The sequence below is a fragment of the Miscanthus floridulus genome, chromosome 17 (assembly GCF_019320115.1).
Source record: "Miscanthus floridulus cultivar M001 chromosome 17, ASM1932011v1, whole genome shotgun sequence".
NCBI lineage: Eukaryota > Viridiplantae > Streptophyta > Magnoliopsida > Poales > Poaceae > Miscanthus > Miscanthus floridulus.
Genome location: NC_089596.1, coordinates 87,316,150 through 87,328,441, shown reverse-complemented (window position 1 = coordinate 87,328,441; position 12,292 = coordinate 87,316,150). Strand labels below are relative to the sequence as shown.

Below are 12,292 nucleotides of genomic sequence, written 5' to 3'. Positions count from 1 at the left end.
TTGGCATTAGACCACGACCGACATATGCATGACAAAATTTAGAAGCCGATTATAAATTAAGTTAATCATGCTTCTCAAGAATTCTCCATCAACACCACCGGTTCTTCATGCTTAAGTGTTTAGGATCTGATCAGGCAAGAGTGGCTATGGGAGAAGTCCATAAAGGTATTTGTGGTACGCATCAATCGATCCCGAAGATAAAGTGGTTATTGCGTAGAGCTGGTTTCTATTGGCCTAATATGATAGCCGATTGTTTTCGTTACTACAAAGGTTATGAGGAGTGCCAAAGGTTTGGGAATGTCTAGCTTGTACCTGCTGGTATGCTTCATCCTATCATTAAACCATGGCCTTTTCGTGGTTGGGGGCTAAACTTCATTGGCCAAATACATCCCCCATCTTCGAAGGGACACCGATTTGTGTTAGTTGCTATGGGTTACTTTACTAAGTGGACCGAGGCAGTTCATTTGAAGAATATGACACACAAGGAGGTAATTGAGTTTATCATTGAATATATTATTCATAGATTCGGCATCCCTCAAACATTAACTACAGACTAAGGGACATCGTTTGTGTCCAAAGAGGTGAGGGAATTTGTCGAATTATATAAGATCAAGTTGCTCAATTCATCTCCATACTATGCTCAAACGAATGGCCAAGCTGAGTCTAGTAATAAGACTTTGATCAAGCTCATCAAAAAGAAGATTGAGGAGAATCCAATGAGGTGGCATGAAGTTTTGTCTGAGGCTCTATGGGCACATCTCATTTCAAGGCATGGTGCTACAAAAGTTACTCCTTTTGAATTAGTATATGGTCAAGAGGCCGTGTTGCTTGTCGAGGTGAATTTGTATCATGATTTGATGATAGATAACATCGATGAGGTGACTGATGTGAGATTAAAAGCTCTCAAGGAAATAGAGAAAAATAAAGCTCGAGTTGCCAAAGCATACAACAAGAAAGTCAAGAGCAAATCCTTCCAAGTGGAAGAATTAGTATGAAAAATCATACTACCAATTGGATCGAAGAGCAATCAGTTTGGTAAGTGGTCACCAAATTGGGAAGGTCCTTACAAAGTGATCAAAGTGATATTCGATAATTCTTATTTGCTAGAGACATTGAAAGGTGGACGTCTCAACAGAGCATTCAACGGAAGGTACTTGAAAAAGTATTTTCTAAGTGTTTGGCAAGAAACCTAAGTGCTCTCCAAACAATGGTTGATACATATATCGCTCTTAGAACAAAAATGGCTGATGTATACATCGTCCTTAGCCACTGAGCAGCCGATGAGATGGGTATTGTCGCTGTTTGGTTTTGTGTTTGATAGGTGTTTTCAGGTTTATGCATCATTCACCTAAAAACAGGGGGGCATATGTTGACAATCAAAATTGTCCATTGTGCGAAGATCAAAACTTCTGACCCCCTATCAGAACTTCTGATGCTTGCCTGGAGGTACTAGGTTTGCGCGAAAATCAGAACTTCTGACCCCCTGTCAGAACTTTTGATTTTCACAGTCCGAATCAGGGAGAGTCCAAACTCGATCCTAACTCTTCCAAGCCCGTGGGAAACTTGAAAAATAAGTCTTGGAGAGGTTTCCTACTAGGATAAGACCACCCATCTATATATATGAGAGGATCATGGCCGATTGAGTTCCCATCTATCCAATCGACACAAAAAAACACAACAAATCAATCTACTACCTCTTTTTATCCTCCCTTCCTCTCTACCTCTTCTCCTCGTTCTTCATCGATGCTGCATGGCTGGAGGATCGACGACGACGACGCTCTAGAGCGGTCAGGCCGGCTTGGGCAACCCCTAGCCACCGCACACCCCGACAGGGTCCCTCCCCGGCGTGTGGGGTTTCGGGTCTCAGAAGACCTCGTCAGTGTGTTTTGCGTATCGCGCTCTCGGCGAGGCTCCTCCGGCAACGTGTCTTGCGTATCACGCTCATCGCTCGAGACACAATGTCCAGGTGTGGTTATCCCCTAGACGTCGGCCGATCTAAAAATCGGCTAGACCTTACATCGAGCGATCTAGCTTCTTATCGAGTGTGTGACCTAATTAAGCGTCATCAGACACATGCATGAAGTAATAAATATAGACTAATTACGCAACTAAATGCACAGCTTGAGACTGTTTTGCGAGACAAATTTTTAAGCCTAATTAGTCCATGATTTGATAATGTGGTGCTACCGTGAACATGTGCTAATGATGAATTAATTAAGCTTAGTAAATTCATCACACAGATTACTTACGGATTTCATAATTTATTTTTTTTATTAGTATCCGAACACTCCTACGACTACGACATCTAACATCAATAAACTTTATTCACTGTCCGATCCACCCCTAAACCGTGGCACGCACCTTCCACCTTGGGCACAACACGCGTCACCGGCCGGCCGGTTAGGCGGCAGCGGCATGGGCGTCTCGCCGATTCCGCGCGCACGCATACAGCCATATATACAGTGGAGTGACCTGTACGGCTGTACGTATACGTGCCTTCCAAAGGGCAGTCCCGCCAGGCCAGGGGTTCCCGACGGCCTCCAGACGATGCATGTTGCTACTACGTTAGCCTGCCAGTTGTTAGGAAGATCAGCGCGCGCGCGGGCGCCCGTGGCCATAACGACGACGACGACGACGGTGTGAGCGGGGTCACACGCAATCCGTGCCATTCCGCCATTGCACGCCATGCCGCCGCCGAGACGTGAACAAGGAAATCAGCCGGAATCGCTGCGTTCCATTGATTGATGATGGCCAGTCGATTGCCGCGAATCGTTCGTTCGTTCTAAACGGTGCTCCTGCTGCCGTCAGCCCGTCACTAACGGCGGAGTGGCCCCGCACGCACGATGGAGTACATCATGGATCGATATATCGGCAATGGCATTCGGCACAACCTGGCGCCTACCTGCCAGAGTGCCAGCCACGAGCTCAAACAGACAGCTATTTTAAGGCCCCCCCGACACGTAGGGCTTGTTTGGATGCCAAAATTTTTGGCAAAATGCTACTGTAGCATTTTCGTTGTTATTTGACAAATAGTGTCCAATCATAGTCTAATTAGGCTTAAAAGATTCGTCTCGTGGATTTCGTCTAAACTGTGTAATTAATTTTATTTTTTATTTATATTTAATACTTCATGCATGCATCTAAAGATTCGATGTGACGAAGAATCTTGAAAAAATTTACAAAATGGGGTGGAACTAAACTGGCCCGTACACGTACAGCTCCGCCGCAATACACGCGGCCGGTACGCGCCACCAAGAAACTAACCATCCCAATTAATTCCGCTCTCGATCTGGGCGCAACCGAAGCTAGCATCGCGATCGCCGTTGAATCACAGCCAGCCACACCTCTCGTCGTCCGGCGGGCGGGGCGAGCACGGCGGCTGTTGCTGCCTTGCTGGCCGCAGCTCTGTCCACTCCAGGGGCTTGTGCCCGTCGGATCGATCGGAACGGCCAGGAACGCATACACACGGAGCGCGCGCGCGGCGTGCACCGCTACGTACGCTACAGGATACACGGCTGCCTTGGCCTTGTGTATATATAAACCACGCTCATCGCTCGGACACCTCCGAATTTATTGATGGGGAAATTTCTTGTGTGCTGTTAAAAAAAAAGATCGTAATGTCATGTAAATCTCTGGAAAAGTTTAGCGTTACTGTTTCAACTTTCTTTTTTTTTTTTTTTTTTCCTCCATGTCATTACCGTCAGTTTAGGCTCTAACGCCGTCAAACTGGATGTGTGAAAAGTCAAAAATACTCTTAAATCTAAATATGTTATTAATTTTTTTAGCATCTTAACGACTTTAAATGAAAAAACCCAAAACTAGAAAGTTGAAGATCTCGTCGAGATCTATAATTTTGATATAAAAATTATTTTTATTTAATTACGAAAAAAATATGATTTTTCTAAGATATATTAATAATATCAAATCATATTTTTTTACGGAATTAAATAAAAATAATTTTTATATAAAAATTATAGATCTCGATGAGATCTACAACTTTTTAGTTTTGAGTTTTTTCATTTAAAGTCGTTAAGATGCTTAAAAAAATAATGACATATTTAAACTTAAATGTATTTTTGACTTTTCAAACCTACAGTTTAACGACGTTAGAGCTCAAACGCGCTAGTAGTACGAAGGAAAAAAAAAAGTTAGAGCATATACGCTGAGGACCGCTGGCGTTACCATCTTTTTTTATTGATCCATCCGATCCATCCCCTGCACTGCACAGTGCACACAAGTGCTCATCGGCCGCCATCTCCCAAGCCGGCTGCCCAAACCTAGCTAGCTACCTCTCGCTCACGCAGGCACACCGCACACAGCTAGCCATGGTGGTCGCCACGACGACGCGGCGGCCGTGGGCTGCGGTGGCGGCGGCGTCGATGCTAGCGCTCCTCCTGCTGCTGCCGTCGTCGGCGAGCGCGCAGCCGGTGCCGTCGCCGGCGGCGGCGCCGGGGCCCGCGGGCGGCGGGATGGACTCGGCGTGCATGAACTCGCTGCTCAACATGTCGGACTGCCTGACGTACGTGACCAAGGGGAGCACGGCGCGGCGGCCCGACACGCCGTGCTGCCCGGAGCTGGCGGGCCTCGTGGACTCCAACCCGGTCTGCCTCTGCGAGCTCCTCTCCGGCGCCGCCGACTCCTACGGCATCGCCGTCGACAACGCCCGCGCGCTCGCGCTCCCCGGGATCTGCCGCGTCGCCACCCCGCCCGTCTCCACCTGCACAGGTGAGTTCGTGTCGTGAGTCACCCCGTCAGTCTCTGCACTCTGCTGCACCTGCACTGCACAATCGTCGTACGTGTTGTTTTTTTTGGTAGTGTAATATAAATTCGCGCGCTAATAATTGTGGGTTACTACTTGATGCAAAATTGCAGCCTTAGGGTATGACGTCCGCGTGGGCCCAGCTGCAGCGCCTATGTCAGGGTCGCCCTCGCCCATGTCAGGCATCTCTCCCTCCGGGGAGGGCCCACAGTTCCCAGGTAAGCACATCATCTTGTGTGGTTATTATTATTAAAATACTGTGTCTGTGTAGGAGGGAGTAGATGCAAGCTGCCCAAAATCACGGCATAGTTAGTTGTTACCCTAGCTGTTTGAGCATATAAATTTTAGCAGGAGATGAAAATATGAATTGAAAGGAACGAATAATGCTCCATCCTAGCTAATTAAATGTACTCCTACAACTTGATCGGTTCGATTCGTGCCGTGAAAAATGTTCTCATCAAAACTCATTGATCGAATTAGCAGTACATTGCTCTTGTGCTTGTTGTGCACGATCTACCGTCTGTAGGTTTGACGCGCCGTACAGTTTGTTGTTAGCTAGGCTCATGTACTTGTCACGTATTTAATGACCATCACAAAACTAAGGCCCTGTTCGGCTGGACGTAAAAAACGGCCGGCCGATGCTAATACTGATGCTGATTTGTTATGAGAGAAAAATACTATTATTTCGTTAAAACAGTACGGCTGATAAGTTCATTCGAACATGGCCTAAATCTCCTGCCTGCTTCCTAAATCCTAATAATAATGAGCCCACACATGCATGTGCATTATTCTGCAGGAACATCGCCGCTGGCCTCACCGCCGTCGTCGACCAGCACCGCGGCGCGGCGCTCCTCCGCCGTCGGCAGCCACCTCGTCACCCTCGCCATGCTGCCGCTGGCCGCCGCCGCCGTCAGCGGGATGCTCTAGATCGATGACCTTCGTCTCCACATTGCCAACCAGGACAGACATTGCGTACATGCTTTTTATCATGTTCTATTCTACGTTGCCGCTCGATCTCTGTTGTACGTACGTATACCGTGGGCTGGGCTTTAGCCTTGTTTCTTGCCAGCCGAGATGAGATTCCTGGTCCCATGCATTCACGTGTAGTGTGACATATTACTCCCTGGATTTGGATTCCCTCGCTCGCTCAGTTGAGTGATCCTGTTCACGCGCACTGTTCCTTCCATTCACGCCTTCCATGTGATTGGGTACGTACGCATATCTTCACGAGTTCGGCCGAGCACATCACTGAATTCCAGCGGCGGTCGCATCGCATCTTCCCATGCAGTTGCAGATCGAGCAACGCCGCCGACGTGAGGGGTGAGGCCAGCGCACTGCAGCTCGCGGTGCGGCGTCGCCTGCATTGAATTCAGCGAGGCGAGTGGATGGACGAAACGAGCACGTCAGTCCGTTGCGTTGATGACCCGTCGTCCACTGAATTGAATTCCCCAACCGCCGCTTTGTTGGGCGGCGCTCCCATGCATGGGCATGGCCATCCCATGTGACGCCACTGAGCTCGGCGCCTCGGCGGCAGAGCCTTTCCGGCAGTTCCGCTGCGATCGCCAGGCCAGGCAGAGGCAGTTGTGGCCAGAACTGCAACGGCAAGGAGCGCCCAATTAAAAAGATTTTGTGCAGCTGTGGCCGGGATTCGGTTGGGTTGGGTACTTGGGTGGGCTGAACTGAGAGGGGAAATGAAAGAGGAGAATTCATGAGATGGCCAGAATGCCAGATGAGTCAGTTGTAACTTTCTGACCCTCCTTTACGGCTTCAGACACATTCAGAAGAAGAAGAAAAAAACTGATGATGCCGTCCTCACCGCACTCCAACTCCACGGCCTGTTGTGCCCCAAGTCGAACGCGTAGCATGGGGACCGGCCGTGGATCCGTTGATCATACTGTACATAAGAACCTGCACATGTTGACGGTAACGGGAGCAGAGTCAAAACTCAAAACATGTATGTTCAAACTTCGACCTGAGAACTCCAAAGTGCTACCGTCCACGAGTATTCATTTTTTTCACGAGATCCATGTGGTCGATCAATAACAGGTTCTAAACAATGTACTCTATGTTCTACTACATTACAATAAAATAAAATAAAATTTGAATCATTTTTTCAGAGAAAAAAAAAATAGAAGCAACCATTCACCACTAAATCTACCATTCAACAGTTTCTTTGAACCAATAAAAAGACTATCTCCTTGTTTCCTACCACTCCCTCCTATAAAAATTATCATTCTTACTTTATGAAAAGTCAAATATTTTTAACTTTAACCAAATATATAGAAAACATTAATATTTTTAGTATATAATTAGCATCACTAGATAGATCGTTGAATATAGTTTTATAATAAACTTATTTGAAAATACAAATGTTGTTAATATTTTTCTACAAACCTTGTTAAATTTAAAAAAAAAACTGATCCGCACAAATTCCATACTCTTTTTTTTATAGGACGGGAGTATGTGCTATGCCAGCCACATCCACATCTTCCATGGTTGTGGCTGCACTTTTGGCCATGACTAATGATGGAACGAGGAGGTGACAGATTGGAGCTTTCAACTGCTCGGGTTATCGCTGGATGGACATTGCACGAGATTTATTAGGGTATGAAACAGAAGAAAATGGGATGATACTGATAGAAGCCTGTTTTAACAAGGAGAGAGAGGCTTGATGTGTAAATATATCTAACACATATATTATATCTTTGATTTTGTGCCAGAATTTTTGGGCATTCAATTGAATTCCGTCCCTTGAACCAAGGCAGTCCAGTGTCTGACCATCCTGAAGACCTGAACGTGAGACTGATCGAGCTATCCTGATCACAGATCCACTGACTTTCTGTCATTTGGTTCCGTCCGAAGAAAAAACAATTCTGTCAGTTGGCCATAATCATTTATTTTGCGCGTTTTCGGTCAGGGAGAGTAAATTGCAAATTGGTAATACAGGATTGCTCAGAACAAAGTGATGCAGAATTCGCGATGAAAACCACCTCTTACCTCCAAGAACAAGTGATGCCACCACCACTTTCTTGCTCGTCGCTGGCCGCACCACCAAAGTAGCTCAGTGGCATGCTATTGTGCTTGACGTCAATGGCTTTGGCTGTAGCCATATCACAGTTCCTCATTAGTTCGCTGGGAGCCTAGGATACCAATTGCATACCATAAGCAAAGCACACGAATGCTTAAGTTGTAGGATCGGAGAGATCTGTTGATTTCGTAGGATTTTCAAAAATATTCACCATATATCGACAAAGGTTACAAATGACAACAAATCAAGAACTTTTTAAGATTCTGGTACAAATTATGAGCTAGCAGAACCAAGCAATCTAATAAATCAATAAATAAAATACTAGGGCTTGTTCTAAATGCATCTCCATCCAGCATAACCTATCACATATTTCTTTTATGTGAGATACAGGAGATCTAGAACAGACTGCGGATTATGGATACAAGTGGTATGCAGTAACAAAGAGTACTCTTCCAAGCTCCTGCCTGATTACCGTGGTAACCAAAAAACCAATATCTAATCAGGAGCAGGGAGCAACAAAAACCAGCAGAATCCAGGCCAAACCCTTGCAAAACAACTTGGTGTAACCTGTTCCTGTGTCAAGATCAATGGTTCCAACAGGCCGTTGTCCTCTCACATCCTGACCCTAGCACACATTGCAGCTCCTCCGACAGTAACCGGGCAATGCTGCGGTTCCCACCATGTACTCTGGGTTCTTTATGCACTCCCCTAGGGCCGCCCATTTCGTGCAGCTCTCATTCTCGTCAGTGCAGCTGCCTTGTGGGTGATGGACCTTATCAAACGAGGCCACACGAATCCACTTCGTAGCTGACCATTTCTCACCCTTTATGACTGAGCAACCACCATGGAGGCTCACTGAATCGGTGGTGCCATCTGGCTTAAGGTTGAAGAAAAGGAGGGCGTCTCCTTTTCGTGGTTTCACTGAGGAAGAAGTTTCAGGCCAATTGAGAAATATGTCAGATGGCATACAAAGAAAACAAGAATAAGGAACACCAAGAGGCACTCTGGATAAAATGCAATACCTGCAATGCCTTTCTGAGCACATTCTGAGAAGGTTGCATCTTTAGCATCATCGAGTTCCTTTTAAGAATTCATGTAGATCATTATTTAATATGAGCCCAAAATAAAATAGGAAATGGACATGATAGACACATGTAGCCAGAAAAGCAAAAGAAATTCTTAACCACTCTCTACCATCTTCTTAAACACTAAAATGTCACTGAAAATAGAAGAAAATTTACCTCAGCCAAGGGGAAAACTGTTTCCCCTCCTTCTGCTACATCAGTTAAGTACAAAAGAACAGTAGCATAGCGATGACCACCCCGAACAGTGTTAACATTGTCAGTGAAGTAATCATAGTGCGGTTCATACTTCTCCCCATGCTTATATCTTAGGACTTGGATATCTTCACCATTCTCTGATTAGAATAGAACACCCATAAGAAAAAAAATTAATAGCGATACGAATTTTTCATTGTTCTGGCAGGTCCAACGAAACAGAAGGGTAACTACATAAATGTGTTAAAACAATCACCCTATTATCAAATCAGAGTTTTCGACGGCCTAACATTTGAATAGATGCTAGAAAAATCTTGGACAAACTAAGCCTCAAAATTAGGTCATATAGCTCAGCGCTAAGGGAAGGGACATGTCTGGCTTCTTTAGGTTGTGTGACATACTAGATTTGACTCCCCAATTGAATTAAGCATACAGCCAACTGATTGACATCAGATTGCGTGCATTAGTGTCAGAGAAAGGGAGTGTGACATGAATTTCTAGAGACTACTACTATATTAAAGGCATGATTCTAATACATGCATGGTCATGGCTCTTAACAAAGAGTTCTGGAAACTGTGAGCTAGTATTCTTATCATGTAACTTGTCAAGCACTAGATATAAATCAACAAAAGGAAAAACAATGGTGAGAATAATCTGCCAAGCACTAGTATTAGGATTTTTGTGCCTCCAAAATGCAAGAATATAAAAGTACAGTGTTAATGCCTCAATGAGAACCACAACCTTTTGGAAGGAATGTCCATGCAGCAATTTTGTCCTCTATACCCTCAACAATTGGATCCTACAAATTTGAGCAACATTGTTCAAGTAAGAACCATGCGAACAAGAGAAATGCCTCAACAGCTGACTGTACTGTACTCAGACACTAGGTACTATTAGTCACCAGATGTAAGAAAATACAAAATGTTTATCAGTAGCAGATCGTCCCAACCCTTCTATTTAGACGGAAGAACATGAAAAATTCCCATAAAGATACAGTCAAATCCCATCTTTCATTCTAATATGCATGCCAAGGAGATGCTCGGCATTCACTAATAGACCAGATCGATCAGAAGACTATTTTCTTCCCTGCCTATGCGATGAAACATAAATACACAGAGGTACGAACTCGTAATCCTAAAGGGAGGGGGAACTCTGATTCAAAGTAGCAGTTCCAGCAATCAGAATTATAAATTTGGGCCATAGGGGAATTCGGGTCATAGGGCTAAATGGCAGTATCGGAAAGCTTTATATAATATTTCAGAATTCCCGATTCTCATCTATATACTCCTATAAAGCCAAACCCCGCTAGATGTTTTATTTCTTCATGCAAAGTGTCCACATCATTCCCCACTAAGTGCCCCACTTACAAACCCTTTCATGCAAGCTATCCATGTCATCCCTTATTAATTGTAAAAGTTGTTCATATCATCTCTATTATGCATAATACTATTAATATTTAATCTATCAACATAAGCTATTTACATATGATATTTGTTTTATCATCCTATTCATCTATAATGGGATCTAATATTCTATTGGCTTTTCTTCCATTAGGTTACCCATTTTTACAAAATCCGATGCAATGAAATAATATGCAAGCCAATCTCATATATATGTATAGTAGGGTACCATATAGTAATGTTATATATAAAAAAAATATTTCTACTAAGAAAGTCCCGTGGCAACGCGCGGGGTATTCTTCTAGTTCATTCAATCACAACAGCATTTTCTGATTTTTGCTTGCCCCTCTTGGCCTCTTCAGGAATATCTTGTACACCGATAAAGTTGATTCAAGTACTCACCATGGCCAACAGGCTAAAATGGGCTGTAGCCTGATTTGAACACAAAGCAACTATATCCGCTAGTTAGGACGAGCAACAGGCAAACACATTCATTGAAAAGGTATGCATTCCAACGTTCCAAGGGTAATTTGGATGCTCGAACTAGTGAGATGCCTCTTGTTGGGGATGATGCAATTCCATTGTGCAATATCTATGGCATATCCTTTATAAAACAATGTTTGCATGTACGATTGCTATGCAAGCCCGGGAAAAGGGTTTTGTTTAGCAGAGACAGTCTAACCAAACAGTGAAAGTAAGAAGGGCCTAACCTGGCCTTTCCTGAGGAAGGTGCCGGAGCTGGTGCGGACGTCGCTGAGCGTGCTCTTGCCGGACATATTATCAGCGACCGCCGACCTCTTGAGCTCTGCTCTCGCCTGAAGAGATGAAAGCGAGGAAATCCCAAAATTCAGTCGAGCCTGGGCATTATCGAGAAGCGAAGACAAGCGTTCTGTGGGATTGGGGGCGGGAGAGTGGCACTGACGAGGGAGATGAGGTGGTTGGCCTCGTCGTCGCTGAGGAAGTGCTGGTACAGGAACACCCTGGGCCGTACAAGCACCATGGATCGCCAGTCAGACACATCTCATTTTGTTTTCGATGAAATCGAGATGGCATACAGGCAGAACCACCGAGCGATGGAACGGTGATGAGGGTTCCCTACCTGGGTTTCCAGGAGATCTGGCGGGAGTGATGCGGGTAGACGACGGCCGCCGGGTACACCGAGCTGCCCTTGCCGCCTCCCCCGGAAGCGCCGCCGCGGCCGACGAGGTAGGCGAGGAAGAGGAGGAGCTGCACGACGGCAGGAGGGCGGGCCCCCGCCCATGGAGAACTCTTCATTGCAACAGAGAAAAAAAAATCTCTCGCCCACGGGGAAGGGAAAGGGGAGGGGAGGGGAGATCGCTTGTCCCGGAAGAAGAGGGGGGAAGAGCTGGGCGCGCGGTGACGCTAGCACAGGCACAGCGGCGGCGAGTGGTCGCCACGTTCCACGGGTAGGGAGACAGAGACCCCCGCCGCTCAAATGCGCGCCCCGTCGATCGAACGGCCAGCGCGCGACGGAAGGAACCGAGAGTCTTTAACACTCTTTATTACAGCCTCTCCGCCTTTGCTTGGAATGGATTATTAATTAATTCGTTTTTTATTTAAAATAAAAAAAAAATATTTCGTAAAAAATTCTAACCGTAGTTAGCAACTGAGCAGCCTAGCCAGTATTTTTTCTGATGCGAAAAAGAGAAGAAGAGAAAGAAGAGCGGGATATGAGAGCCTATACAACAGTTTAGAAAAGAACGTGAGGTATGATAACACATAATAATAATAAAAACTAACCGAAAAGACTAGCGTCCATACCTTTGGACGGGGCTTGCGTCCGAATGCCTGCGCGTGTACGCTTGCT

At 45.5% G+C, this 12,292-nt stretch overlaps 2 protein-coding genes across 2 annotated transcripts; one reads left to right on the top strand and one right to left on the bottom strand.

Annotated features, from left to right (window-relative positions):
* The first annotated feature begins 4,213 nt into the window (after positions 1 to 4,213).
* Positions 4,214 to 5,933, top strand: LOC136518483 (non-specific lipid transfer protein GPI-anchored 2-like). Its single transcript, XM_066512142.1, has 3 exons — positions 4,214 to 4,725; positions 4,873 to 4,977; positions 5,556 to 5,933. The coding sequence occupies exons 1-3, from the start codon at positions 4,326 to 4,328 to the stop codon at positions 5,684 to 5,686; spliced, it is 636 nt and encodes a 211-aa protein (XP_066368239.1). The 5' UTR covers positions 4,214 to 4,325; the 3' UTR covers positions 5,687 to 5,933.
* Positions 5,934 to 7,941: 2,008 nt separating this feature from the next.
* On the bottom strand, positions 7,942 to 11,927 carry LOC136518899 (probable prolyl 4-hydroxylase 4). Its single transcript, XM_066512595.1, has 7 exons — positions 11,564 to 11,927; positions 11,387 to 11,444; positions 11,175 to 11,279; positions 9,806 to 9,863; positions 9,029 to 9,204; positions 8,810 to 8,867; positions 7,942 to 8,708 (listed from the first exon to the last, which is right to left on the bottom strand). The coding sequence occupies exons 1-7, from the start codon at positions 11,737 to 11,739 to the stop codon at positions 8,413 to 8,415; spliced, it is 927 nt and encodes a 308-aa protein (XP_066368692.1). The 5' UTR covers positions 11,740 to 11,927; the 3' UTR covers positions 7,942 to 8,412.
* Positions 11,928 to 12,292: the final 365 nt, after the last annotated feature.